The sequence below is a fragment of the Cynocephalus volans genome, chromosome 2, assembly GCF_027409185.1.
Source record: "Cynocephalus volans isolate mCynVol1 chromosome 2, mCynVol1.pri, whole genome shotgun sequence".
NCBI classification, from domain to species: domain Eukaryota; kingdom Metazoa; phylum Chordata; class Mammalia; order Dermoptera; family Cynocephalidae; genus Cynocephalus; species Cynocephalus volans.
In genome coordinates, this window is record NC_084461.1 from 184,145,628 (window position 1) to 184,171,118 (window position 25,491).

At 40.0% G+C, this 25,491-nt stretch overlaps 1 protein-coding gene across 1 annotated transcript in view; it reads right to left on the reverse strand.

Moving 5' to 3' along the window:
• The window catches only part of LOC134370719 (transmembrane protein 132B), a 314,265-nt gene that overhangs the window by 68,632 nt on the left and 220,142 nt on the right, over positions 1-25,491 (reverse strand). Inside the window, exon 4 of the mRNA XM_063087726.1 lies at positions 2,181-2,324. Within this exon, the coding sequence (XP_062943796.1) occupies positions 2,181-2,324 (144 nt within the window). The remainder of the gene's footprint in view (positions 1-2,180; positions 2,325-25,491) is intronic.

A 25,491-nucleotide genomic window follows, 5' to 3' on the forward strand; every position in this document is an offset into this window, starting at 1 on the left:
TCCCTGGGAATCACACAGTGTGTTCTGTACTATGAAGCAGTGGCTGAGTGACAACTCCTTAGACTGAGGGGGTATCTCCAGAGGATGCTAATAAATGTGCTATATGTTTGGGGATGCCTCTGGGATGATGCCGAGACCAGTACACAGCTCTGTGGACAACTCCATTCATTTCAGAGTTGTGGCAAAATTTATTACAAACATCAGCACTGAAGCCATGACAAATGAATCACAGCCAATTAATTAAACCTCCTCAATTGACGCAGGCCCCAGGATTTGCAACACAGCCTGGAATCCCCTAAAATAATCTTAATGCAGCTCTAAGCTTGGTGATGTAGACTCCACTTTCTCCTCTGAAGATCAGGCAATAATTTGCTAGAAGAAGGCCCCATCTTCATGAGACACAAAAGTAAGAGTTGAGCAAAAAACTGTCATCTTCCAAAATAATGCATCTATCGGCTGGACAGAGGATATTTTCAGTACATTTAGTACATTTCTGTGAAGTTGAGACAACCAAGGATAAGGCAGTAATAGGATCCATGAACTTGGACTTCCCTCTCTAGGGTAGAGTTCTTCAGAGCAGGAAATGAGGACTCCATCCTGTGGGTCTCTACACTGGCTCTCAGGAGGGAACAAAAGGCTTAGGGAACTTCAGAGTGAGTTATTTGTTTAAGCCCAGCCCATAATGGCATAAGCACACAGATACCATCTCCATATGCCACCTTCAGTGTCTCCTTTCTGGAATGACATGAGGATGGTAAGAAATGTGCATTGTCAAAGGCAACCAAGGGCCATGCATCATCAACATTTTTCATCTGTGCAGATGATCTCCTATGACTTGGTTCAGATATTTCTAAATCCTGAATATTTAAGTCATTAGGTTTTTACAGGGACCACCAGGAGCCCCAGGGCAGGGCTGTGTGTACAGGTTTTAAGCTAGTCCACCTTCCACCTCCAGGGAGAATTAATTTTCTAAGCCCAGGAAACAAGATTTGCCGAACTTGAGTTTCCTACAGATTAATTATTTTTTAATTCAACCTCACTAATACATCATTTCTTCATCAAATTATCTCTTGCTTAAGACACAACCTTCTGTAGGTCACAGCAATAAGAAATCAACCCCTCCCAGACCTTTTCTACCATAGGGAAACCCATAGAGGCCTTTCTATCTACTGCAAAGTTCGTAAGACTGAGACCAAGTTTTTTCTAACCTCTAAACAGGAGCTGGTAAAATATAAAGAAGGAAGGGACTCAGCATTATTGTATTTTTCTAAAATAAATGAATAGATTGAACCTGTGGACTCTTTTAGTAACTTAAAGGAGGAAGGATCATTCTGAAGATTTAAGTCCTTTCTCCCTGAAGTCTCTGCTGCAAAAGCAAATCGCAACCACTATGCTAAGAAAAAAGTAGGCAGAAACACTAAATTTGGTGGTTCAATAAACCCCTGCAAAGAGCATGAAAAAAATCCATCCGCTGGTTCCTGGCAGAATTTGGAGTCATAAATACAGCTAATTAAAATGAAAAATCCAGCAGAAATGTCCATGGCCAGATTTCCCAAACTGTGAGCTGTATCTCCCTGGTTATACTCAAATTAAGTTAGCGGCACATAGATGATTTTTTGATTTTAATAGTTATCATTTATTGTAATGCATATTAACAAAAATTTAGTACATCAAGCTCATGGATTTTATTGTCTTATAATGAGGCTAAATGAGGTTTAAAGTTTGAAAAAGTGAAGCATTTATTAGCACCACTCTCTAACCAACTGAGCTAAATGGCTGCCCCCCAAAAGCGAGGCATTTAAAGAAAATATAAAGTTAAATAATATTATTAGGACCAGAGAGTTGGCAAAAAATTGAGAAGATGGTGTGTGGCTTGCTAAAGTTAGAAAAATATTGTCCTATGAGGAAAGAGAGAGGGAGAGAGGGAGAGGAAGAGGGGCGAAAGGGAATGAATTATTTCTGCTGGAGACTGAGGGTCGGGGTCCCCTTTCCAGGGAAGCAGGCGACGCCGCAGCCCCTGACCCCGGAGTCTCCGCGGTCAGTCATTCCCTCCTTAGTGAGGTCACTCTGGCTCCAGCCCTTCAGAGCAGGGGCGCTCGGTCAGAACAAGACCCTGGGGACAAAAGGAGGGGTGACAAAGAGGACCGAACGCTCGGGGGATCTGTAGACAAAGCCCTGACCTTAACGACGTCTTCATCCGCAGACTTGCATTCCACAGACTCCGACACGTCGAGCACGGACCCGTCCTCCTGAACCGCCACGACTCTGACGGGAACCGCGACAGGCTTTCCGGTGAGGACGGCGGTGTTGAGAAGCTCCGTGTCCTGCCCGAGAGAAGAGGGCACAGGTCGGAACACGCGCACCCAGGGCGGCGGGGCAGGAGCCGCCCCCCGAGCCCCGCAACCCTGGCTCTGGCTCTGCACTTTCAACCGCTTCTGGTGCATGAAGTCGGGAATGGAAGAGCCTGACAGCCAGACCCTCGTCCCAGGGCCCGGGGGCAGGGTCTCCGTGCAGCCCCCGACCTCCAGCTCCCTCTCCCACTGCCACCCACCCCCACCCTCCTACAGACACGACTCACACACAGCACAGAGCCCTTTTCAATATTTTCCAAATCTTAGCTAAAGGTTCATTTAGTAAGTGACTGCCTAATTTTCAGTGTTTATTAACATGGTGACTATAGCCTTCACTGCAATTTTAAACTAGGAAAGACGACAGCACAAAGAACAGAACTGGTCACACAGTTTAAACCCTTGCTCCTGAGCTGACCACCAGCACCCTTCCTCCCCTCACCCCCACTACCCCCAGGGATTTCCCTTTAGACCCAAGTATCTTTAAACACTGATGCTTGTTAGTTTCTCTCTTCCTCTGACAATCCCTTGGGGTTCTGTAGGTTCTTCATAATTTATCTTCATAATTTATCTTAAATATGTCTACTTCCCCCATCCACATTACCAACTTCCATATCAAGTCATCGTCTCTTACTTGAACAACTGATCTCTCTGTGACGCCTCAAAACAAAGATGTTCTTTTACTTTTAGTATAATTCACAGTATTTCTCCCAGCTTAAAGCAAATTGAGAGCATTCAACTATTTGTAAGATAAAATCCAAACAAACCTTCATGGAGTGGTCTGACGCTTGCCTGACTCTCCAGTGCTCTCTTTTTCCTTTCTCTTTGTCCCTCACCACAGACATCTTTTTACCTCTTCCAACAGTGCAATCTCATTTATGCCTTCTGATCTTATATATGCAGAGCCCTCTACCCAAAATACACATGGCTGTCCTTTCATCCTTCAGTCCTTTCATCCTTCAGATCTAAGCATAAATGTTCACTTCTTTGGAGAAATGGGGCTTTTCTGCTTGCTCACAGTGTGAATTAAGACATTCCCTGTTATTGTGTGTCATAGTCTTTCCCTGAATGGTAGTTCCTGAAATTCATAATTGTGTAACATTTTTTGTGGTTATGATAGCATTTAAAAACATTAGACTCTACATTCCAGAAGGGTATGGCGCCATCTCTGTTCAGAGAATCTGGGACAGTGTCTGGCCTGTGAAAAGCAATGCAGAAGAGAGACCACCTGCATGGGCTCTGGGAACAGACTGCTTGGGTTTGAGACCAGCTCAGCATCTGTTTCAGTGAAGATTGTGTGTAACTGCTGCTACAAAAAACCTGGCTTAAGCGAAATAAGCCAGCATGAGTTCATATGCCTCTTGCATAATCAGAATTCTGGAGTAGTATGGCTGCTGGCCTTGGTCCTGTGGCTCAGTGAGGTCAGGGCTACCTCTCTACCGTTCTGTTGGCCACACATTCAAGGTAGCAAGGTGAATCTAGCACACCAGCCATCTCTAACTGCTGTCTACGCAGGGAGGAGGTGAAGAGTGAAGGAGTTCACCTGCTGCACCTGCCCCTTTTCATCAGAAAATCAAAAACTTGTTACTAGGCCAAGCCCACCTGCAAGGGAAGCTGGGAAAGTTGGCATCTATATGGAGGTACAATGGAGATGGGGGTTGTAAACGGCTTTGTACAGCCTATCACAGCATCTTGCAACAAAATCTTACATCCCCTGTGCCTGGGTTCCCTGATCTGGAAAATGAGGATAATAAAAGCAACTACTGTGTGGTGACATTATGAAGATTCAATCAAACAATCAATGTGCAAAGCTTAGAACAGAACTGGTATGTAATGAGTGACAAGAACTCAGTAAATACAGCTGTGATGGAAGGTGCTCTAAAATACTTGCTCAGTGAATGAATCAAAGAAGCACCGAGTAGGTTCACAAAGGGACTCTGGTGGAGATGCAACTTCCACACTTGCCTGAGAGAAAGAGAGTCAACCAGGGAAGCTGGTAGACAACTGGGCAACACAGCTCAGAGGTAAGTGTTCATCAAACATTCAACAATTGGCTTCACTAGAAAGAACAGATAATTATTTCCGGGACTCCCAGAATATACCAATAAGATCATTGTTTTATTTCAGTGCTCCTTTCACACTTGGAGTCCCTAGCCTCAGCTCAGGCACTAAGTGGTTCCACAATCAATTTTCTAAATCAGCCACCCACTCTCCATCCCAAATGTGATTGGGAAGACATGATGGGGTAAGAGATGAAGTCAACTTTTAACAACAACAATAATAATAGCTAAAACTTAGCTATTGTGGGACAGGCAGTGTTCTAGTATTTTATACATAATTAATTGCTCATTCAATTTTCTCAATAACCCTCCCAAGATAGTTACTAGTACTATTTCCATTTTCTACATGACTTGTTTTTCATTGATATTACACCTGCAAATAAAAGCCACTTGTCAACAGAAAACATCAACTTTTTAATCAGTATTCAAAAACAATGACAACCCAATCTAGAAAAGGTGAAAAATTGTTTGTCTTTTTTTTGTTTCTTACATGTGTTCTCTCCTCTGGATAGAATCTTGAGAAGATAAATTCAAAAGAATATAACTGTACTCTATGTTCCTGAGCACTCCATTCTCACCAGGAATATGAAATATATTCACATTTACATATATTTATATTAAAGCATACAGTGAAGACAGGAAGCACTGTAGAAGTTGAGATGAGAACTCACCAAGAAGGGACAATGATGTGGAAGTGGAAATAATCATAACACATACAAAGAACAGAGATCGTATCACAGTCCCAGAACAAATTGCTAAATTCAACTCAATAATGCAACTGAAAATATCAATATGGGTGTTTTCTGTGTGTCATGAGTAGGCATTAATTTTGCCTGCTGAATATTCATTCCTCCCTCCTCTTTTTAATAACAATGTTTCATTTTTCATTTGTATATCATTCCAGTCCTGCTGTCAGTGAATATGACACTGATCATAGCCCATTCATTCAGGCTTCACAGAAGAGCACATACCCAAATCTGATCAATAAGGTATTCCAACACTTTGTCCACAAAGACTGATTCAAGCAAACCCCAAACAAAGGAAATCAGAGACAAGAGTAGTAGAGACCAATTGCTGGGAAAGATTCATGAGTTCCCTGAATCCAGCTATATCTGAAGTCTATTATCTTTGGAAATTTGGGCATACAAAATAAACTTTTTCACTAAAGTGAATTTGAATTGAGATTTTTTTGTCACTTACAACTGAAAGTCTTGACACATGAAGCTAGGCAATATGCTAGACACTCGGGAAAGAGAAAAGACTAAAAACATCAATCCCTACCCTGCAGAAGCTCACAGCTTCCAAAGAAGACACTACTATATTTTTCCCAAACTGGGTTTCAAGGGAGGTGACTTTGATTTTCATAACAACATATCATAACTGATCCAAGCTTATGATTTTATTACACATATCTTTGCAGCCATGTTTCCTCCTTCAGCTTTTTCATGGGTCACCAAGAATTTTGCACCCTTTTTTTCCCAGTGTCCACCAAATCCTAAAGGCAATTCCTACCTACATTTGGCACAATGAGAAAGCAATTTACCATGTTAAATATTACATTGAAATCATCCCCTGCTGCCAGAGACTGCTAAAAATTTCCCATCTACCAAAAGACAAGTCTTTTATTCTTCTCCTATCTGTGTGAATTCTAGGTTTCATGCCTTAAAGGTACATTTATATTCCTTCATTGAGATGTGTTTCCACAAATGTTGCATGTTAGAGTGATGTCAGTGAAAATAGCAGAGTAAGGACATCAGAAAATCCTGTGCTTCGTAAAAGGAATGAGAGAACTGGCAAATAATGTCAAAATAAACTTTTTCAGAACGCTAGAAATAAACCAAAATCTTGTGCAACCAGAAGATCATTTATTCAAGAAAAATGGCTAAATCTTGGTAAAAACAGAGAACTTTGTGACATTTTAATTTCACATACTCCAATCCCCCATTTTCCAGATGTGCAGTCACTTTGAACAATAACAGCTCACACTTACAGTAAAAACCAGCAGTGTAGAAGCCAACAGAGAGAGCAGTTAAAAGTTGGAGATCTTTCAAAACTTCCATTCCCAAATAATTGTAATTATTTGACTTGTCTTTTGGTTCCCTAGAAAACCTCACTTGCAAGGCTGTTAGTATTTGGCCTGACTCTGAGCTCACCCAGTGTGGAAAGCCCTTTCCCTAAAGATGTGTGTCAAAAGCAATCACAGGCAATTACTTGACTTCATAGCTTCCTGAAACAGTGGATAACAGCTTAATCAAGAACCTTAAAAGGAAAAGATAGGAAATGAGATGTCCATGTGGGTTTGAAAAGCTATGACATATTCCTGGGAATCTGTAAGACCATGATCATACTTGGGGCTATATGCATGCCAGAGCTGTGCTAATACTCAAGAAAGACCACAGAAGGCCCCAAGCTCTCAAGCTCTCATCTCTGGTTGACATTGAGGTGCTATGAAAGCAGAAAGTGAAAGCTAAGGCAGGTTCCAGAGGTTTAAGGAAATCTCTGTCTAATCACTGGATGACCACCAACCTAACCAAGCAGATACTTCAGTGGCCACACTCAACAAAAAACACAGACTTTACACAATTTGTTCACAAAAGTCACTAAACAACCAATAACTACTAAAACAAACAACAACAAAAAAAAAAAACAAATCTGGAGAGAGAGAATCTGATTCATAGAGTTTCCACATTATATTATTAAAAATGTCCACTTTGGGGGCCGAGCCTGTGGCGCACTCGGGAGAGTGCGGCGCTGGGAGCACGGCGACGCTCCCGCCATGGGTTCGGATCCTATATAGGAATGGCCAGTGCACTCACTGGCTGAGTGCCGCTCACGAAAAAGGACAAAAAAAAAAAAAAAAAGTCCACTTTTGAACAAAAAAGTACGAGACATTAGAAAAAAACAAGCAAGTATGGTCCATACACAGGACAAAAAGCAATCAGTGAAAATCATCCCTGAGGAAGCCAAGATATTGGACTTCTTAAAGATAACAATAATTTAAATCAGCTATTTTGAATATATTCAAAGAACTAAAGGAAAGCATGAGAAAACTGTCTCACCAAAAAAAGAATATCAATAAAAAGGTATAAATTATTTTTAAAAACTAAATAGAGCAATAATCAGCCACAATGTATATCGACAAAATAAAATTTAAAAAAAAAAAAAAAGATCTGCATTAAGAAATGTTTAAAAAAAAAAAAAACTAAATAGAAATTCTGGAGTTGAAAAGTACAATAACTGAAATAAAAAATTCACTAGAGGGGGCTCAACAACAGATTTGAGTATGGAGGAAAAAAATCAATTAATTTAAGGATAGATTAATTAGCATTAAAGTGTGAGGAACAGAAAGAAAATGAAATGAATAAAAATGAACAGAGCTTCAGAGACTTCTGTGATGCTGTCAAGCACACTAACATCAGCATAATTGAAGTCTCAGAAGAAAAGGAGACAGAGAAAAGATTTCTGACACATGACACCTAAAGTACAAGCAAAACAAACATGACAGCTGTGCCAATGAAAAAGGATTGTGCAGCATCAGGGACTCCAATGAGTTTAGCACAGGACATCTCCAACAACCTTTCTGACCAGGTGACGTTTCACCAGGGTGAACAACAGCCTCATACTCCATGGCCACAAGAAGAATCCTGAGATCCAGTCCCCAGCAGTGCTGAGAGTGTTAACTGCCCTACCATGACCTCTCCTTATTGTACAAATGGTCGTGATTTCTTAAATGATAACCATTCCTTTAGCTTCTAATCTGTAGAGTCCATTGAATCTCAGGGATATCTTAGAACTAGAAAGAACTGCAATAACACATTGGCTTTAGGCACCTTCTTTCAAGAAGGAAAGGGAGCAGCAACTCCTTCCATGCCAGAAATCTGAAGCCCTTCTGGATTAAGTGAACTACTCACAGAAAATGCAAGGATCAAAGAGAAAATCAGAACCTAGATTTCAGTGCCCTGGAATGGTGAACTAGTATCACATTTGAGAGAAAAGGATAATAATAGCTCTTACATAAGAGAGCATCCTCTATGTGCTAGGTACTGTGGCAAGTTTTTCATATACTATCTGATATAATTCTCATAATAAATTAACGAGGTTGGTTCTATTATTATCTCCACTTTATAAAGAAGAACACAAGAAATGAGGAATCTCTGATTGATAAACTAGACTTCTCAGTAATTCCACCTATGAGTATCTTCACTGAGAGAAATGCTCATATGATATGGTCTGTTCAAGGATATTCATCAGAGCATTGTTTCTCACAGGAAAAGGTAGAAATGATCTAAATGTCTATCAGTTGGGAAATGGCCCCATGAACATGGTACAGGCACACACAGTATAAAATAGTATGCAGACCTATATATTGGTTAAGAAAGGCTGGAGTGCTTCAGTATCCTTAGCTTTAAAATAGGAATTTTTTAAAAGATTTATAAGGATGACATTAGATAAATAGGACCCCCACCCCAGTTCTCTTTTTGAGCACACTGTTGGATTGGATTTCACTGCCCACCTGAATTTAGGTGTGTCCATGTGACTTCACCTTGCCAATAAAACATGAGTGGAATGATGCACTCCCTTCAAATCCAAAGCTCTAAGGACACAAAACCCCATGCTCTCCCTTTATTTGCCATGATGAAGGTGGCTGCTCTGTCAACCTGAATCCCAGAGTGAGGACAATGCAGAGCAAAGCTTCCCGGCTGATCTGCGTTGGACATGCAGCATGATAATAAACCTCCATTGTTTTAAGCTATTAAAATTTAGAAGTTGCAAGTAACTTTTTGGCTTATTATTTTGACTATATGCTCTCAGACTAAAGATAGAAATAACTGTAAACACATTTTGAATTCTAGTTAGGCTTGTTTTCCACAGAAGTATGGGTTATCAATTCCAAAACTACTTCAGTATTCTAGGATTGAGCAAACAATAAGTGTTAGATAATGAGAGCCAGTATTCTAGCTGCTAGAAAAGTGAATTTAAAATGGAAAGAAGAAAGAGTTAGAGTAAATTCTATGATCATGAACTGGAATGGGAAGTACCAGCATGAACTCATGGGGGCTGGGACACATGTGTGTTTACATGTGTATAATGTGGATGTGTGTACGTGCATGTGTATATCTAGTTTTTGCCTAGTTCTGTTCACTGAGAGGGCTTAGATACAATGACAGCCCTTTAGCAATCAGCACAACTAGTACCTAGATTTTTTTCTAAAAACCATTCTCCAATAAAAAAAGATTTCCTTAGAGAAATGGCTGATGTAAGGGCCAACACAAAGAAAGTACAAGATCATGAGACTAAAAATATCTTGTGGAGCCAGAAGGTAACAAAGTGCTCAAAAATGTCAAAAAGGACACAGGAGACAGCATGAAAGGGCACCCACTGCCAGTGTGGGACAATTTTAGCACCATAGTAAATAACCACAACAGTTGATTCTAATCTGTGGAATGAAATACGCTTCTAAGTCCATACTGCTATAAACAAACAGGAGAAAGAGGAAGGTTTATCCTTGGAGGAGCATTCCAAAGAATAATGTAAAAGAAATAATGAAATTAGAATACCACCATTTGCCAACCCCCATTTATTACTATAATTGTTTCAGGCAAGAATTATTAATAGATGTTACTACTGATTGAAGGTATGATAAGAAACAGAACATCTGTATAGCGTCAAAGTATCTCTGTGGAAGAAACTTATAAATTTCAAAGAGAAAAAAGAGTAACATTATGTTACCTAAACCTAGCATACACCACCTGTCTTAGTCTGTTTTGTGCTGCTATAACAGAATACCACAGACTGGGTAACTTATAAAGAACAGAAATTTATTTCTCACAGTTATGGAGGCTGCAAAGTCCAAGACCAAGCATACGGTGAAGGGCTGTTTTCTGCTTCCAAGATGGCACCTTAAATGCTACTACTGCCCCCATGAGGTAACCTGACTGCCACTGCAGACACTGCAGATACAAGGGAAGCAGTTACAGCCACTGGCACTGCTGCCACCCCTAGTAGTTAACCCTATTGCTGCCAAGGACACTGCAGATGCCAGGGAGGTAGTTCCAGCTGTCAACATCACTGCCACTGCTACATGGTAGACCTGCTGTCACTGTGGACATCATAGTTGTGCAAGCTGCCACTGTGGTCACTGCAGCCAAGTGGGCAGGTGCTGCAACCACCACTGCCACAATTTTTGCCACCATCAGTGCTGCCAGGGAGCTAGCATCATTGTGCAAGCAGCCTGCTGCCAAGGAGCCACCACTACAGTGTGGACAGCCTGCCAAAGCCACCACCACAACCACCACCACTGCAAGGGCAGCTTGCTACCACAGCAGCAGCTGCAACAGCCACTGCCACTGTGCAGGAGGAGTGCTGACCACTCGATGGCATTGACCCAAGGAGGGTAACCAACAGAGACCAAGGAAGGAGATTAATAGGAGAAGCAACAGCTCTACCAAATGACCAGACATCAACATGAAGATACTAGAAATACGGGGTAGAAAAAAAAGAAAAAAGTTGCTTTTTTGAGAAGACAAACAAAACAGACAAACCGTTAGTTAGGCTAACTTAAAAAAAGAAGTCAGAAGACCCAAATGACAAAAATTAGAAATGAAAAAGGAGACATTACAACTGATACAACAGAAATATAAAGAAACATCAGAGACTATTATAAACAACTATATGCCAACAAATTTAAAAACCTAGAGTGAATAGATAACTTTCTGGACACACATAAGACTGAACTAAGAAGAAACAGAATACCTAAACAGAACAATAACAAGCAACAAGATTGAAGCAGTCTCCCAACAAACAAAAGCCTGGGATCAGATGGCTATACTACTGAATTCTACCAAATCTCAAAGAGGAATTAATAACAATTCTCTTCAAACTATTCCAAAAAAATTGAAACAGTTTCCATTCTCCCAAACTCATTCTATGAGGCCAGCATCACCCTATAACCAAAACCTGACAAAGATACAACAAAAAAAATATAGGCCAATATCTTTGATGAACATATATGCAAAATCCTAAATATTAGCAAACAAAATACAACAACACATCAAAAAATTATACACCATGATCAACTGGGTTTCAACATACACAAAATGTTCATCGCAGCACTCTTTACAATAGCCAAGAGTTGGAACCAGCCCAAATGTCCATCATCGGATGAGTGGATACGGAAAATGTGGTACATCTACACAATGGAATACTACTCAGCTATAAAAACGAATGAAATACTGACATTTGCAACAACATGGATGGACCTCGAGAGAATTATATTAAGTGAAACAAGTCAGGCACAGAAAGAGAAATACCACATGTTCTCACTTATTGGTGGGAGCTAAAAATTAATATATAAATTCACACACACACACACACACACACACACACAAAACCCGGGGGGGGGGGGGAGAAGATATAACAACCACAATTACTTGAAGTAGATACGACAAGCAAACAGAAAGGACATTGTTGGGGGGAAGGGGGGAGGGAGAAGGGAGGGAGGTTTTGGTGATGGGGAGCAATAATCAGCCACAATGTATATCGACAAAATAAAATTTTTTAAAAAATAAATAAAAAATAAAATATAAATAAATAAATAAATAAATATGATACACTGCATCAACAAAATCGAGGACAAAAATCATATGATTATCTCAATAGACACAGAAAAAGAATTTGACAAAAATCAATATCCCATCATGATACTCTCAGAAAATTAGGTATAGAAGGAATGTATCTCAAAACAACAAAAACCACATTTAAAAAACCCATCACTAATATCATGTTGAACAGGGAAAAACTGAATGCTTTTCCCTTAAGAATGGAAACAAGACAAGAATGCCCACTCTCACCACTCCTATTTAACATAGTTTTGGAAGTACTAGCCAGAGCAATCAGGCAAGAAAAAGAAATAAAGGGAATCCAGATTGGAAAAGACAAAGTCAAATTGTCTCTGTTTGCACATGACTTGATCATATATATAGAAAAGCATAAAGACTTACCAAAAATCTCTTAGAGTTAATAAATGATTTCAGTGAAGTTGCAGGATACAAAATCAGCCACAAAAATCAGTAGTCTTTTACACTTTAACAATGAACTAGCAAAAAAAGAAATCAAGAAAGCTAGCCCATTTACACTAGTCACCAAAAAATTAAAATACCTAGGAATAAATTTAAAATTTTAACCAAGGAGGTCAAAGATCTCTACAATAAGAAATACAAATGACTGTTGAAAGAAATTAAAGAAGTCACAAGAAGATAGAAAGACATTCCATGCTCTTGGATTGGAAGAATTAACATTGTGAAAATGTCCACAGCTTCAATGCGATCCTTGTCAAAATACCAATGACATTCTTCACAGAAATAGAAAAAACAATCCTAATATTTATATGGAACAAGAAAAGACCCCAAGTAGCCAAAGCAATCCTGAGGGGGGGAAAAAAAAACAACCAAAGCTGGAGGCATAACACTACCTGACTTCAAATTATACTACAAAGCTATAGTAACCAAAACAGCATGGTACTGGCATAAAAACAGAAACCTGAACCAATGGAACAGAATAGAGAACCCAGAAATCAACCCACAAACTTACAACCAATGGATCTTTGACAAAGGCATGAAGAACATACTTTGGGAGAAAGATTGCCTCTTAATAAATGATGCTGGGAAAACTGGACATCCATATGTAGAAGAAAGAAACTAGACCTGTACCTCTCGCCATGTACCAAAATCAACTCTAAATGGTATAAAGACTTTAATATAAGACCTGAAACTATAAAACTCCTGAAAGAAAACATAGGAAAAACACTTCAGGAGGTAGGACTGGGCAAAGACTCTATGAATATGACCCCCAAAGTACAGGCAACCAAAGGAAAAATAAACAAATGGGATTATATCAAACTAAAAAGCTTCTGCACGGCAAAAGAAACAGTAAACAGAGCAAAAAGACAACCTGCAGAGTAGAAGAAAATATTTGCAAACTATGCATCTGACAGAGGATTAATATCCAGAATATACAAGGAGCTCAAACAACTTAACAGTAAAAAATAATAATAAAATAAAATGAAATAACCTGCTTAAAAAAAACAAGCAAAGGAGCTGAATAGGCATTTTTCAATGAAGATCTACACATGGCTAACAGACACATGAAAAAATGCTCAACATCACTCAGCATCAGGGAAACGCAAATCAAAACCACATTGAAATATTATCTCACCCCAATTAGACTGGATATTATCAAAAAGACAGAGAATAACAAATGCTGGTGAGAAGCAGAGAAAGGGGAACCGTCTTACACTGATGGTGGGATTGTAAATTAATGTGACCACTATGGAAAGCAGTATGGTGTTTCCTCAAGCAATTATAGATAGAACTGCCATATTATCCAGCAATTCCACTGCTGGGTATATATCCAAAGGAAGGGAAATCATCTTGTCAAATGGATACCTGCACCCCCATGTTTATTGCAGCTCTATTTATAATACCTAAGAGTTGGAACCAACCTAAATACCCATCACTGGATGAGTGGATAAGGAAAATGTGGTATATATACACAATGGAATACTACTCTGCCATGAAAAAGAATGAGATACTGCTATTCACAGCAACATGGATGAACTTAGAGAAAAGTGAAATAAGCCAGGCACAGAAAGAGAAATACCACATGTCCTCACTCATAAGTGGGAGCTAAAAAATAAACAAATAAATTTAAGAAAAGAAATATTCAACAATCACAGTATGTTGAACTTTCAAAAGGAGAGAACAGAACTGAGGTTACCAGAGGTGGGAAAGGCGGAGGAGCAAGGGAGTAAGGGAAGAACTGGTGAAGGGCCAGGAAAAACAATTACATTGTATAATGTTGAATATACTAATTATCCTGATTTGAACATCACATACTGCCCACTGGTAATGATATTCAACTCTGTACCCCACAGAAATGTAAAATCAACTGTTATGATAAAATAAAATTTTTTTAAAAAGACACAACAAACAGAATGTGTGATCCTGGATTGGCTCCTCAGACAGAAAAATGTATTTTTTTTTTCTAGAATGATATGAACGAGACAATAGATGAAATTTGAATAAGGTCTAGGGATGAGATAATTCTTTGCATTGACATTAATTTCCTGATTTTGACATTTCATTCTACTCATATAAAAACTGGGGGGAAATTCACACAGAAGTGGATCTCAGATAAAGGATCATCATGTCTATATTTCTCTCCTAAACATTTCATTAAAATAATAATCTTGCACATTTGTGTTGAGAGGAAGAATATTAACATTATGGGAATTTTGATGAAGGTATTTGAGAAATGCATTTATTCAGACTCATAGACACTGTCTAACCAAAAGAACCAAAAGAACGAACAACAGGGATGAATCAAATAAATGTATAGATACAAGATGTGGTAAATGCCTTACAAACACAGTTAATGTCAACCAATTTTTCTTAAACACTTCAATAAGAGCCAGACACTGTGACAAGTGATTTACATGCATGTTTTGTTAATACTGCATGTTTATAATAATATACTGTACAATATGTATTAACATCTGATAACCAACAAAGCACTCAGAAACAGTGCCTAGTACGTTGTAAGTGCTTGATAAATATTAACGGGTCTTATTAATATATTATTTAATCCTCAAACATCTCTATTGAAGGATTGCTATTTTTATCCTAATTTTACAAATGAGAGAACTAAAGCTGAAAAGGGTTCAATAATTTGGCTGGAATCTCACTGCTGCTAAGCAACAGAGCCAAGATAAGAACAAAAGCACTTTGACGCCAAAGCCCACCATCCTGGCTGCTGGGCTAGTTCCCCTCTCAGCTGCTCACCTTGAAAATGGACCTACCAATCCAATTTCTGTTCCTAACTCAAAAGATATCTTTTAGGATAAAAGACAGATGTATAGAGGCTTTAATTTTAAAGCCTTTAAAGAGATGTTTTATAAATGTAAAGCTTAATTTTTAGTTGCAACAGCCAACTAGCCCCAAAGCCCCAGTCTCAACCCTTTGTGCATTCATGTGTGTCTGTTCCATCTTCTCCCCCAGGCTGTGAGGTTCTGGACCACAAGCCTGAGGCCCAGAAGCCTACATCCTCTCGTCCCTGGCACAGAAATGTCAGCCTCTAAGTAGGAATCTAATTCTGGCTACATTTTGCCCAAACACATTGGCTTCTGCTTTTTAAAGCTGCAAGGCAGATGTAAACTTCTCTCAGAGATAAGCATGTATGTTGGCTCCCATTTAAATAATGATTTTCAATCCCACTGCTGTACATTACATAACTCTGAAATCAGCCCAGTTCCCCCCACTTGATGGCTATTTTTAGACTCTGACAATTTATCATCCACAAGGCAGTAAGTGATTTCAAAATTCAGCTCTTTATGAGCCTGTGAATAACACAGTTATTTCAAATAGGACAGCACTGAGAGAGAAAGGCAATAAAATGTAGCTCTGTTAAGGCCTGTCCTGATGTCTCCAAGGTGGTAGCAATAGAAGGGAGAGGTAAAGGCTGTTTAGAAGGAGCTTCTATTAGCCTCCACCCAGTGCCCAGGGTGAGTTCATTAACTCCAGTACTAGAGTAGTGAGGTGGTGCGTGCTACTTAACACGATTAGAGATGCTAACATGAACGATGGTTGTCCACTGGGCCATACAATCAGGTTTATGTCCACTTCCAGCAAAATAGGATACAAACAGGTAAGTCCATACAGCTCTCTGTGTGTATAGAAGTTCTGCAAGCAAGGAGTAGGAACTAAACCAATTAAAGCCAGAGACTGTAAACTCCATGCAAGCAGGCACAATGTTTCTCTTTTTTTCCATCACCTCCCACACTGCCTGGGCTATAGCAAGATCTCAAACACTGAATGCAGGTAAAACCACTCAACAGTGGTGTAAGGAGCATCCATTGGAAACTTTCCTCCCCCTCTACCCTATCGCCATGGTAATGGCAACAAGGCTCCAAGTCACTCTTTTATACATATGAAGCTTTGAGAGGTAGAAAGACAGAGTCATAGAGACAATGTGGAAGAGAGTCAGAGCCAGAGACACACAGGATGCACACGAGACTAAACTCGGGTCTGACTGCTAGGGGTTCCTCTTCCCTTTGCTTCCACCAGTTCAGGCAGGTCCTGTTTATTCACACATCCCAGCTCCAACACTGAATAATAATTATAAGTGTTTTCTCTAATTCCTTCCTCTACCTATTAGCACTCCCTTAATTACAACTGTAACCTGTTAAGAGTGTTTCTTTGTTGTCTGAAAAAAAACACTTCTCATCTAGATTGAGCTAAATTAAAATTGAACACAACTTCCTTTTGCCACAATACAGCAAGCAGATGACACCTGTTCAATTAAAACCTAAACCTGAGTTGATGGCATTGCTGAGAGAAATGATCCCCCCCAATCAGGAAAACTTAGCACTTTTGAAACCCAGGCCCCACAATAATGACTTTATTTAAGTATGAATAAACCCCCCTGTGTGGTTTTGCTGCAAACTGGCTGGTGCTTTGGTGACTAAAGGAGCAAGGAGCAGTGACAGCCTTGGCTGGAGGCTCCTGCGGATTCCCAATCCTGAGGTCAGATGCCCCCCCCACACCCCGCCGCCCCCATGGATGGATGGATGAATGTATGTAAGGGAGGAAGAACAGCAAGAAATAGATGGGGAGGAAGAAAAAGAGGAAGAGAGGGAAGGGGAGGGAGGGGGAGAGAAACTATGATCTGAAAGAGAGAGTAGGAGAGAAACAGATACATGAAAAAGACAGATTGGGTTAGACAAATTGAGAAAGGGGCAAAGGGACAAGGACGAATGGAGGGAAACAGAAAGAGAAAAACAGAAGATTTCAAGTCAGCAAAGTCAAGGCAGACAGATTATCATGGGCAGAAGGATAGAGACAGAGGCATCTACGAAGAGAACAAAAAAGACTGAGGCTTTCTGCTATAAACAAACTGAAGTGCCTTTCTGTGCCCACAGCGGGACTTGCCTGCCCCATGCAGCCCTATGGACTGTTGTGTCCTGCGACTGTTTAGCTGAAGCTAATTGAGCTCAGTGCAGCACGGAGAACCATTCTCCCAAATCCAGGCTACTGGACAGAGCACTCCTCAGAGTGGAAGCATCCGCCAGGGATTCCCAACACCATCATGACCACTGAGGCTTCCAAATGGGACACAACATATCTAAAAAGGTTTGTTCAGCAAATACTCAAGGTGGTGTTGGGCATACAAGTAAAAAACAACAAAACTTAGAAATGCTTATGATATGTGGGCAGTATTTACACCTTATTTTTATTCATTTAATTCTCATAATAAATCTACGAGGAGGGCCTCTTATTATCCCCCATTTTACAGAGGGCAAAACAGAGCCACAAAAATCTAACCCAAGATTATATTACTACGCTGGACTTGGTACCAAAACTCAGGAAGTCTTACTCCACAGTCTGTGCCCTTAACCACTGTGCTATTCTGCTTATTAGCAAAATACAATACCAGTACCTGAACATCATAAAACACTCTGTACCAGATATGATGCTAAGCACTTCACATGTACTACCTCATTAATCCTCAGAGAGAGGGTTTTACTTGAGTAGTCTCTACTCTGCATTCTCTCTACATACTGCCCTATTTTATTTTATAGTACTTACCACAATTTGGAAATTATCTGATCTATTCATTTGTTTTTTGTCTGCCTCACCCATTAAAATGAATCCTTGGACTCCCATTTCCACCCATGAACTGCTACCAGAATTGGTCCACCTGCCATAACTAGAAATCCAGACAAATACATAAAACAACCATTTTCAGATGTGGAAAACAGGTAGAAATAAAGTAAAACATAAGGTTAGTCCTTTGATGGCAACAGGAGAGAAAATCCAGTCTTGCTGAGCTAAGGAGACACAGAGTTCAGAGAGGTCAAAGCAATTAGTATTTGTGAGGGTAGGTTATCAGAGAAAAGCAAGCTGCATGGAGGAAGAGTCCCTGAGATCTTCAGAGGAGTCCCCTGGAGTCTACAGCTCACTACTTAACTGTGCGTATAAAGCCAAGGAAAGCACCACCAGAAGCAGTAAGCTGAGCAATTCTGGAACTCACACAAGGCTAGGAATAGTTCATGTCCCCACAGCCAGACTGGAGAAACCTTGCAATGCAGGGGGCATTGGGCAGAATCCTCAGAGTGGTTATGCCTTAATAATGGAGCTAAATTAGCCTGAGTTAAGGCTGCTATGGACCTGCCCTAACAAAGCTTAAAAGGAGCCTAGAAAGGATCAAATTGATCTACAATTCAGAACAAAGTTAACACTGTTTAAGGGAATGTACCAAAACCCAGCACTCAACACAAAATTCACAATGTGCAGGAGGAGCCAATGAAAAATTACCAGGTAACTAGAAAAAAAGTTAATCAATAGAAACTGACCCAGAAATGATGGAGGGGATGGAATTATGTATATATGGGGAAAAAATGGAGAGAGAGACCAAAAATATTCAAGCTAAAAGATGATGTAATGATTCCTGGGTACTTACCCAAGATAAATGAAAACGTATGTCCCTACAGAGACATAGAAGCTTTATTCATACTAGCCAAAAGCTGGAAACAACTCGCATGCCCATTATCTGATGAGTGGGCAAACAAACTGTGTTATATCTATACAATGGAATATTTCTCATCAATAAACTAAAAATACTTACAAAAATGTGATGAAACCCAAAATAATTATGCAAGTTGAAAAGAAGCCAGAGTACATACTGTATGATTCTAATGACATGAGCTTCTAAAAAAGACAAAACTATAGTGAAAGTATGTCAGTGGTTGCCAGGGGCTGGTAGTGCTTAGAGTATCAGCTACAAAGAGACAAGAAGGAATATTTGGGGATGATGGAAACGTTCCATATCTTGATTGTGGTGGTGGTGCTGCTGACACAACTACTCACAAAACACATTGAACAGTAAAGTGGGTGAATTTTGCAATGTAAGTTATACTTCAGGAAACATAATAAAAAATTAGACCTAATTTTCTGATTGTTCATTACTATGTCCCCACTATCTGCCATTCAATAAGTATTAATTAGTAAGGGAAGAGAGGGAAGGGAAGGGGAGATCCACGTGGTCCATTTATTAATGACAGATCCACTACTAATCCTATTTGGTGAAGAAAGCAGCTATGGAAGGGTTCAATCATTTTCTCATGGTGCAGCACTGGTAAGTGTCATGTATTATCCTTGGGTAGATAAAACTCATACATTTTTCTTAACTAGTCATGGGTTTCATACTTTTCTCAAAATGTTCCTTCTGCCTAAAAGAGCCAATCATGTGGTATAATGGTTCAGACCAGGGATCAAGGGCCCAGACTCCCTGGTCCAAATCCTGCCTCTGCCACTTGGGAAAGCCATTTAAACTCATGCTGACCCCACTTTCTTTTCTGTAAAGGTGGTCAGTAACTGTACTCCTGCCTTGTAAAGTTGTCATGAGTATTAATTAAGGTAATGCATTTAAAACACTAGGAACACTGTGTGAACCCACAATAGGTGCTCAGAAAAGGTTAGGTATTGGTTTTATTACTCTCACCTCAGTTTTTCTTCACAGAAAACCTCCACTCATCCTTCAAGACTTCAATAAACTGTTGCCTCCTATGGAGCCTTCTCAGACATTTTCTCACTACTTCCTCAAATATGCCCCCTTAGCATGTTATAAATGCCTCCTCTTAGCATATAGTATCATAGTTCTCATGGCTGTCTCTTGGAGGTGTTTTTGTGTGTACTTTATAATGGCCAGAGTCTAGCACAAGCCTGGAAACATTAAGAATGTTTGAACAAACTAATAAATACAAACGTATTAAAGAACTCACATAGTCTACATGAGAAAGTATTAGGTGCAGATGAATTGGGGGAAGGGCAAGGCAGGATGTCCTGTCCTCAAAAAGAAAAGATTCAAATAGTCCCCTAAGCCTTTTAATCCCGGGCCTACCATTTTCCCCTCAAAAACTCATCTGAGAAGAGCTTGTCTAATTAAGAAACTTTCATGAAAAATCTGTCTGTGAAGAAAAGAAGGCTGCATGTCCTTATGAGCAAACCTGACAGGAAACTACCCTTTTTTCACACAAAGCATTTTAGAATTTCTATCTTGAGGAAAGCTGAAAGAAGGTAGCAAGGAGCAGAACTCTAAGAAAATCACACCTTATTTTTCTCTATTTTTTCCACATTGAACCTGCCAAGAGCAAATGTGTGGTATCAGCACTGAAGCCATTCTTTCAATCTGTTTGATAAATTATTCACCTTCTTTTCCTTAATATATATAAGCATTAAGATTAATATAAAAAATAAGCAGTTTGCTATATTATTATAATTCAAAGTAACTCTGTTGTGTTGCCCTAGCATTTGTGAATAACGTTTCAAGACTCAAATTAAGGAGACCACTGGCTGCAAGTCTATTTTTGTCTTCACAGCTGCATTATATCAAATCCAACTGTATTCTTTCTTTGCCTGAGTCCTGAAGCACATAAGAGGGCTTGTATTAATTTCCCAGGGCTGCCATAACAAATTACCACAATCTTGGTGGCTTAAAGCAACAGAAATTTATTCTCTCGCAGTTCTGAAGGCCAGAGGTCTGAAATCAGGCTATCAACAGGGCCGTGCTCCCTTGGAAGGCTCTAGGTGAGAAATCTTTCCTTCCTTTACAGCTTCTTATAGCTCCAGGTGTCACTTGGGTTGTAAAAGCATCACTATAATCCCCGCCTCCATCTTCACATGGCCTTCTGCTCTTTCTCCTCTGTCTTTCAGTCTTAAATTTCCCCTCATTTTTCACGTAAGAACAACAGTTATTGGATTTAAACACCATTAAAAATCCAGAATAATCTCTTCTCAACATCCTTAGCTTAATTACTGTGCAAAGCCTCTATTTCCAAATAAGGTAACGTTCACAGGTACTAGGGGTTAGGACTTGAACACACCTTTTGGGGAGCTACTATTCAACCCACAACAGGGCTTGTTTCTCAAGGCTATATAAAGTAAGACACAAAATTACAGCCCTGAGCTTTATGTTACTAGAAAAACCACCATAACCAAAAAATAAAAATACAAAATACAAAATAAATAAACCTCTGACCCTCACCTGTGTTATGAAAAAAGGTCACTCTTTCTTACTTATTAACAATCCCTCACTACTTTAGGGAAATCAGTGGGGATTTTTTTTTTTTACGTTTTCATAACAAAATCAAATCGCAAAACAAGCAATTGCCTATTGCTTTTACCTCTTTGTTAATGGAATCCTATATTCATATCTATATACCACAAAAGGTAGTAGAGGTTTCATTTCTTGGTTTCAAAGACTGAACCCAGAAGACTGAACCCAGAAAACAACAGTTGGCCACTTCCATGACAGTGGAGTATTGTTAATTTAGCTGTCCTCAAGAAGTTATTCTTTCCTCTCCAATGACATAAATGGCACACACTTCCCTAAAACATGCCACTGTTTTGTAAGGGACCAAGAGTCTAAAGGGATTGAAGGTCTGAGACAGCTGTATTACAACACCCCGCTCGGGCTACGTGTGGGTACTGGACAGTGGTGTGGAGGGTGGCTCTGCCTGCCTCCTGGAGAGAAGGAATGCTATGGTTACACGAGAGCAGGAAGCCAAGTGCAGCTCAGCAATTTACTTCCAGCTTGCTGCTCCCAGAAGTAAACTCCTCTAAACTCCTTTTGAAAAGGGCTGGGGAGGAGGGCAGACAACCTATTTTGGATATTTGATTTGAGCTAATTCTGTTGCTACACATTAAAAAAAACTTATGCCCCTACTTGATACCTAAATTTAAGGAGTTTTTTAGAAGGCAAATGAAGCATGACCAAAGCAAAGATAGTTACTGAACTCAGTATTTTAGATAGTGTAATTTTCACTGTTTTCCATAGTCAACCTAATTTCTACATTTATGTGTTATGATGGATTTTGAAAATTATTTTTGAAGAGTCATAAAGACCCCAAAGAGAGAGAGAACAGAGTGACTTCTTATTTCAGGAAAATGAACACTGGCTAAATTCAGACACCAGTGGTCAGATAAGCACTGACCGCACATGGCTCTGATTCTCTTCTGCCTAGGGAACTTGACCCCTGGCCTCTCAGACCACGTTCTTCCTGCTGGAGCTGACCCCACCACCAGCTCCAGGAGTGCATCCAGGGACCCATGACAACAGCCAATCAGCAACTAGCATTCGTCTGGTCCAGGTGATTGGTTCAAAGTCTGGCATATGACCCCAGCTGGTCCAGTCACCTCTGGCTTTCTGTACCTTGCAAACAACAGTTTCCCCATGACCCAAAGCCTCTCTCAGACACCCAGTCTAAACCTCATCATGCATCTGACTTAGGTTTCACTCCCTCGTGTTGCAGGTGAGAAGCAGAAGCCCAGAGAAGCCAGCAGGGCTGGAATTCGAACTTAACACTGTGGGCTCTAGTAGCTCCTCAGAAATGGAGCCAACCACACATTTTTACCTCTTATCTAATTTGCAAGTAGACTTGGAAACAATCTTAAGGACTGGACCAAATTCAGTTACTGCCTAATGTAAAATGGAATCGTCATTTAGTATGTGTTTTGGACTGAAAGTTTGTGTCCCTCAAAAATTCATATTTTGAAGCTCTAATCCTCCAGTGTGGCTCTCTTTGGAGATGAGGTTTCTAAGGAAGTAATTAAGGTTAAATGAGGTCGTAAGGGTGGGGCTCTGGATAGGATGAGAGTCCTTAAAATAACAGATACCAGAGAGTTCACTCCTTCTGCCTAACCTGCAGCACAAAGAAGGCATGTGAACACACAGAAAGATGGTAGCTGTATACAAGCCAGGAAAAGAATCTTCAGAATGAAACCTGCCTTGCCAGCACCTTGATCTTGGACTTCCCAGTCTTCAGGACTGTGAAAAATGAATTTCTGTCGCTTAAGCCTCTTAGTCTGTGGAATTTTGTTATGGGAGCTCCAGCAGACTAATACCGGAAGTCAGTCTCAGACAGAAAACCAACACTCCTGTGCATAGCAGAGCGCTGGAGCCACCACATATGTTTGCATAATTAACTCTAACAATTTTCTCTCCTAATTACAGTTAGCAACACCTGCCACTCTCCTCCCTCCCCTGAAAGTAATTGTGATTTCACTTCCACAGCACACCATGCCATTCACATTGCTTTTATGTCAAGAGATTCACAACATTCCCAAGAGGTAAGCAGGGCAGGTACGTCCATTCCCATCACACAGAGGAGGAAGCTGAAACTCAAAGAGGTCACAGAGCTGGTTACAAAATCTTCCCAGGGCAAGAACCTGCATCTTCTATCTTCCAGGTAAATATTTCTACTGGTGTGTTTTTCTTATTACTTATTTTAATAAGGGATTGGATATACTTTGTTTTCAAGCACTGCACCTGCGGTATGGCATTGTGGTAAAGAGAGGACTTGGTTCATTCTTGACCTGGAATCCTGGGCCTTCCGTTAACAAAATGGATTTGGGTAAGGAACCGATTTTCACAAAGACTCAACTTTGTCATCTAAAAATAGGATTAATTCTACTTATAGTCTTAGCACCTTCTCCAAAAACCTGACACTCTCCACCACATCACCCTGTTTTTTCTTCCAATCATTATCATCACTGAAATTAATCTACTGATATATTTATCACCTTAGCTCCTCCTGTAGGGGAGCTTGGTGGAGCAGGTGCCTTGTCTGTCTAGTTCATTTGTCTTCTGCCTTAGGACAACGAAAGAAACAGTGGGTGCTGGAGAAAGACAGAGGACAAATGGGCGGATCAATTGATAGCTTGATTAATAGATCAATTGGTTAGACTCATCTTCCCAATCTGTAATGCCTTGGAACTTATACCATTTGCTTTTAACACAGATGTCCTCTGGTACAAAGAAAATGCTGACTCTGCTAAGAACTGTTCCTGTAAGTACTTAGGTCAATATTTGAAGCCCTTTGTCAAATCAATGAATAAAGCCTGCAATGTGAAGTGATTTCTTTGTTATCTGGTATATGTATCTTCCATTCCCCCTCCACAAAAGACTAAATTTAAGGAATTCACCTATATCATGAGTTCAGATTAGCCATAAGATCATAGTTAAGTCCCCAAACATTGATGCCTTAACCCTCCTTCCTCAAGTTATCCCATGAACAGTCTCCACTTGATTGGATCACTTCCTCTGTAAAATCTGAAATCATATTGATGGTGTGAATGTCAATTCTGCCTTGGGTCAAATTTTCTAGTTTTGTTCTTAACCTTTAAGACTTCACATAAGAAACTTGTGAGTTTTTCCAGTGTAGAACTTTCTATCCTTTCCCTAGGTGGGAGAAGAGAATAGCACTGACCACTGAGTTACAGATAGAGCAGAGCAAACAGAGACATCAAAGACAATCCCCCAAGTCCCTAGCAAACCTACACATCCTGTGACAGCCTCTGATTCCAACTTCAGAGAGGTGAGACTGGCACAGGAGGACAGGCTGAACATTCCTCTTGAAAGGAAAGGAAGGAGTAATGATTGGGTCCTGATACCAGAAAGCATCAATGGTCTGAAAACCGTCCTTCCCATGAACATCCCTGGTTATCTCAGAAACCAGAGTCCACAGAATACAACTACCCTGAAAGCTACTCACATGAAAGGGTTTTTACCAATGACCCTGCCCCTCTCCAGTAACCCTTTCTATCCCCCCAGCTCTTCCCATAGCCAGATCCTTCTCAGCATCTGCTCAAACATCATCCCAATAAAGAAGGGTCTCTCCTCTGACCAGCAATCTAAATTATCCACCCAGACGTCAATTGCTATCTAGACCATCACCCTGTTTTCTTCCCTTCACAGAACATATCACTCTGAAATTATCTTCTTTGGCTATTTGTTTATTATCTCTGCAATATTCTTAGTTCCTGGCATATAATAGATGCTCAGTAAATACTCATTGAATAAATGAATGAATTCAAGCAAAACCTGAAGCAACATGTCCTGTCCTTCCCTAAATGCATCCTACTAAACAAAAGCACAGTTGGACTGACATTTTATTAAAGATATATAGGTAGGTAGGTAGGTAGGTAGGTAGGTAGATAGATAGATAGATAGATAGATAGATAGATAGATAG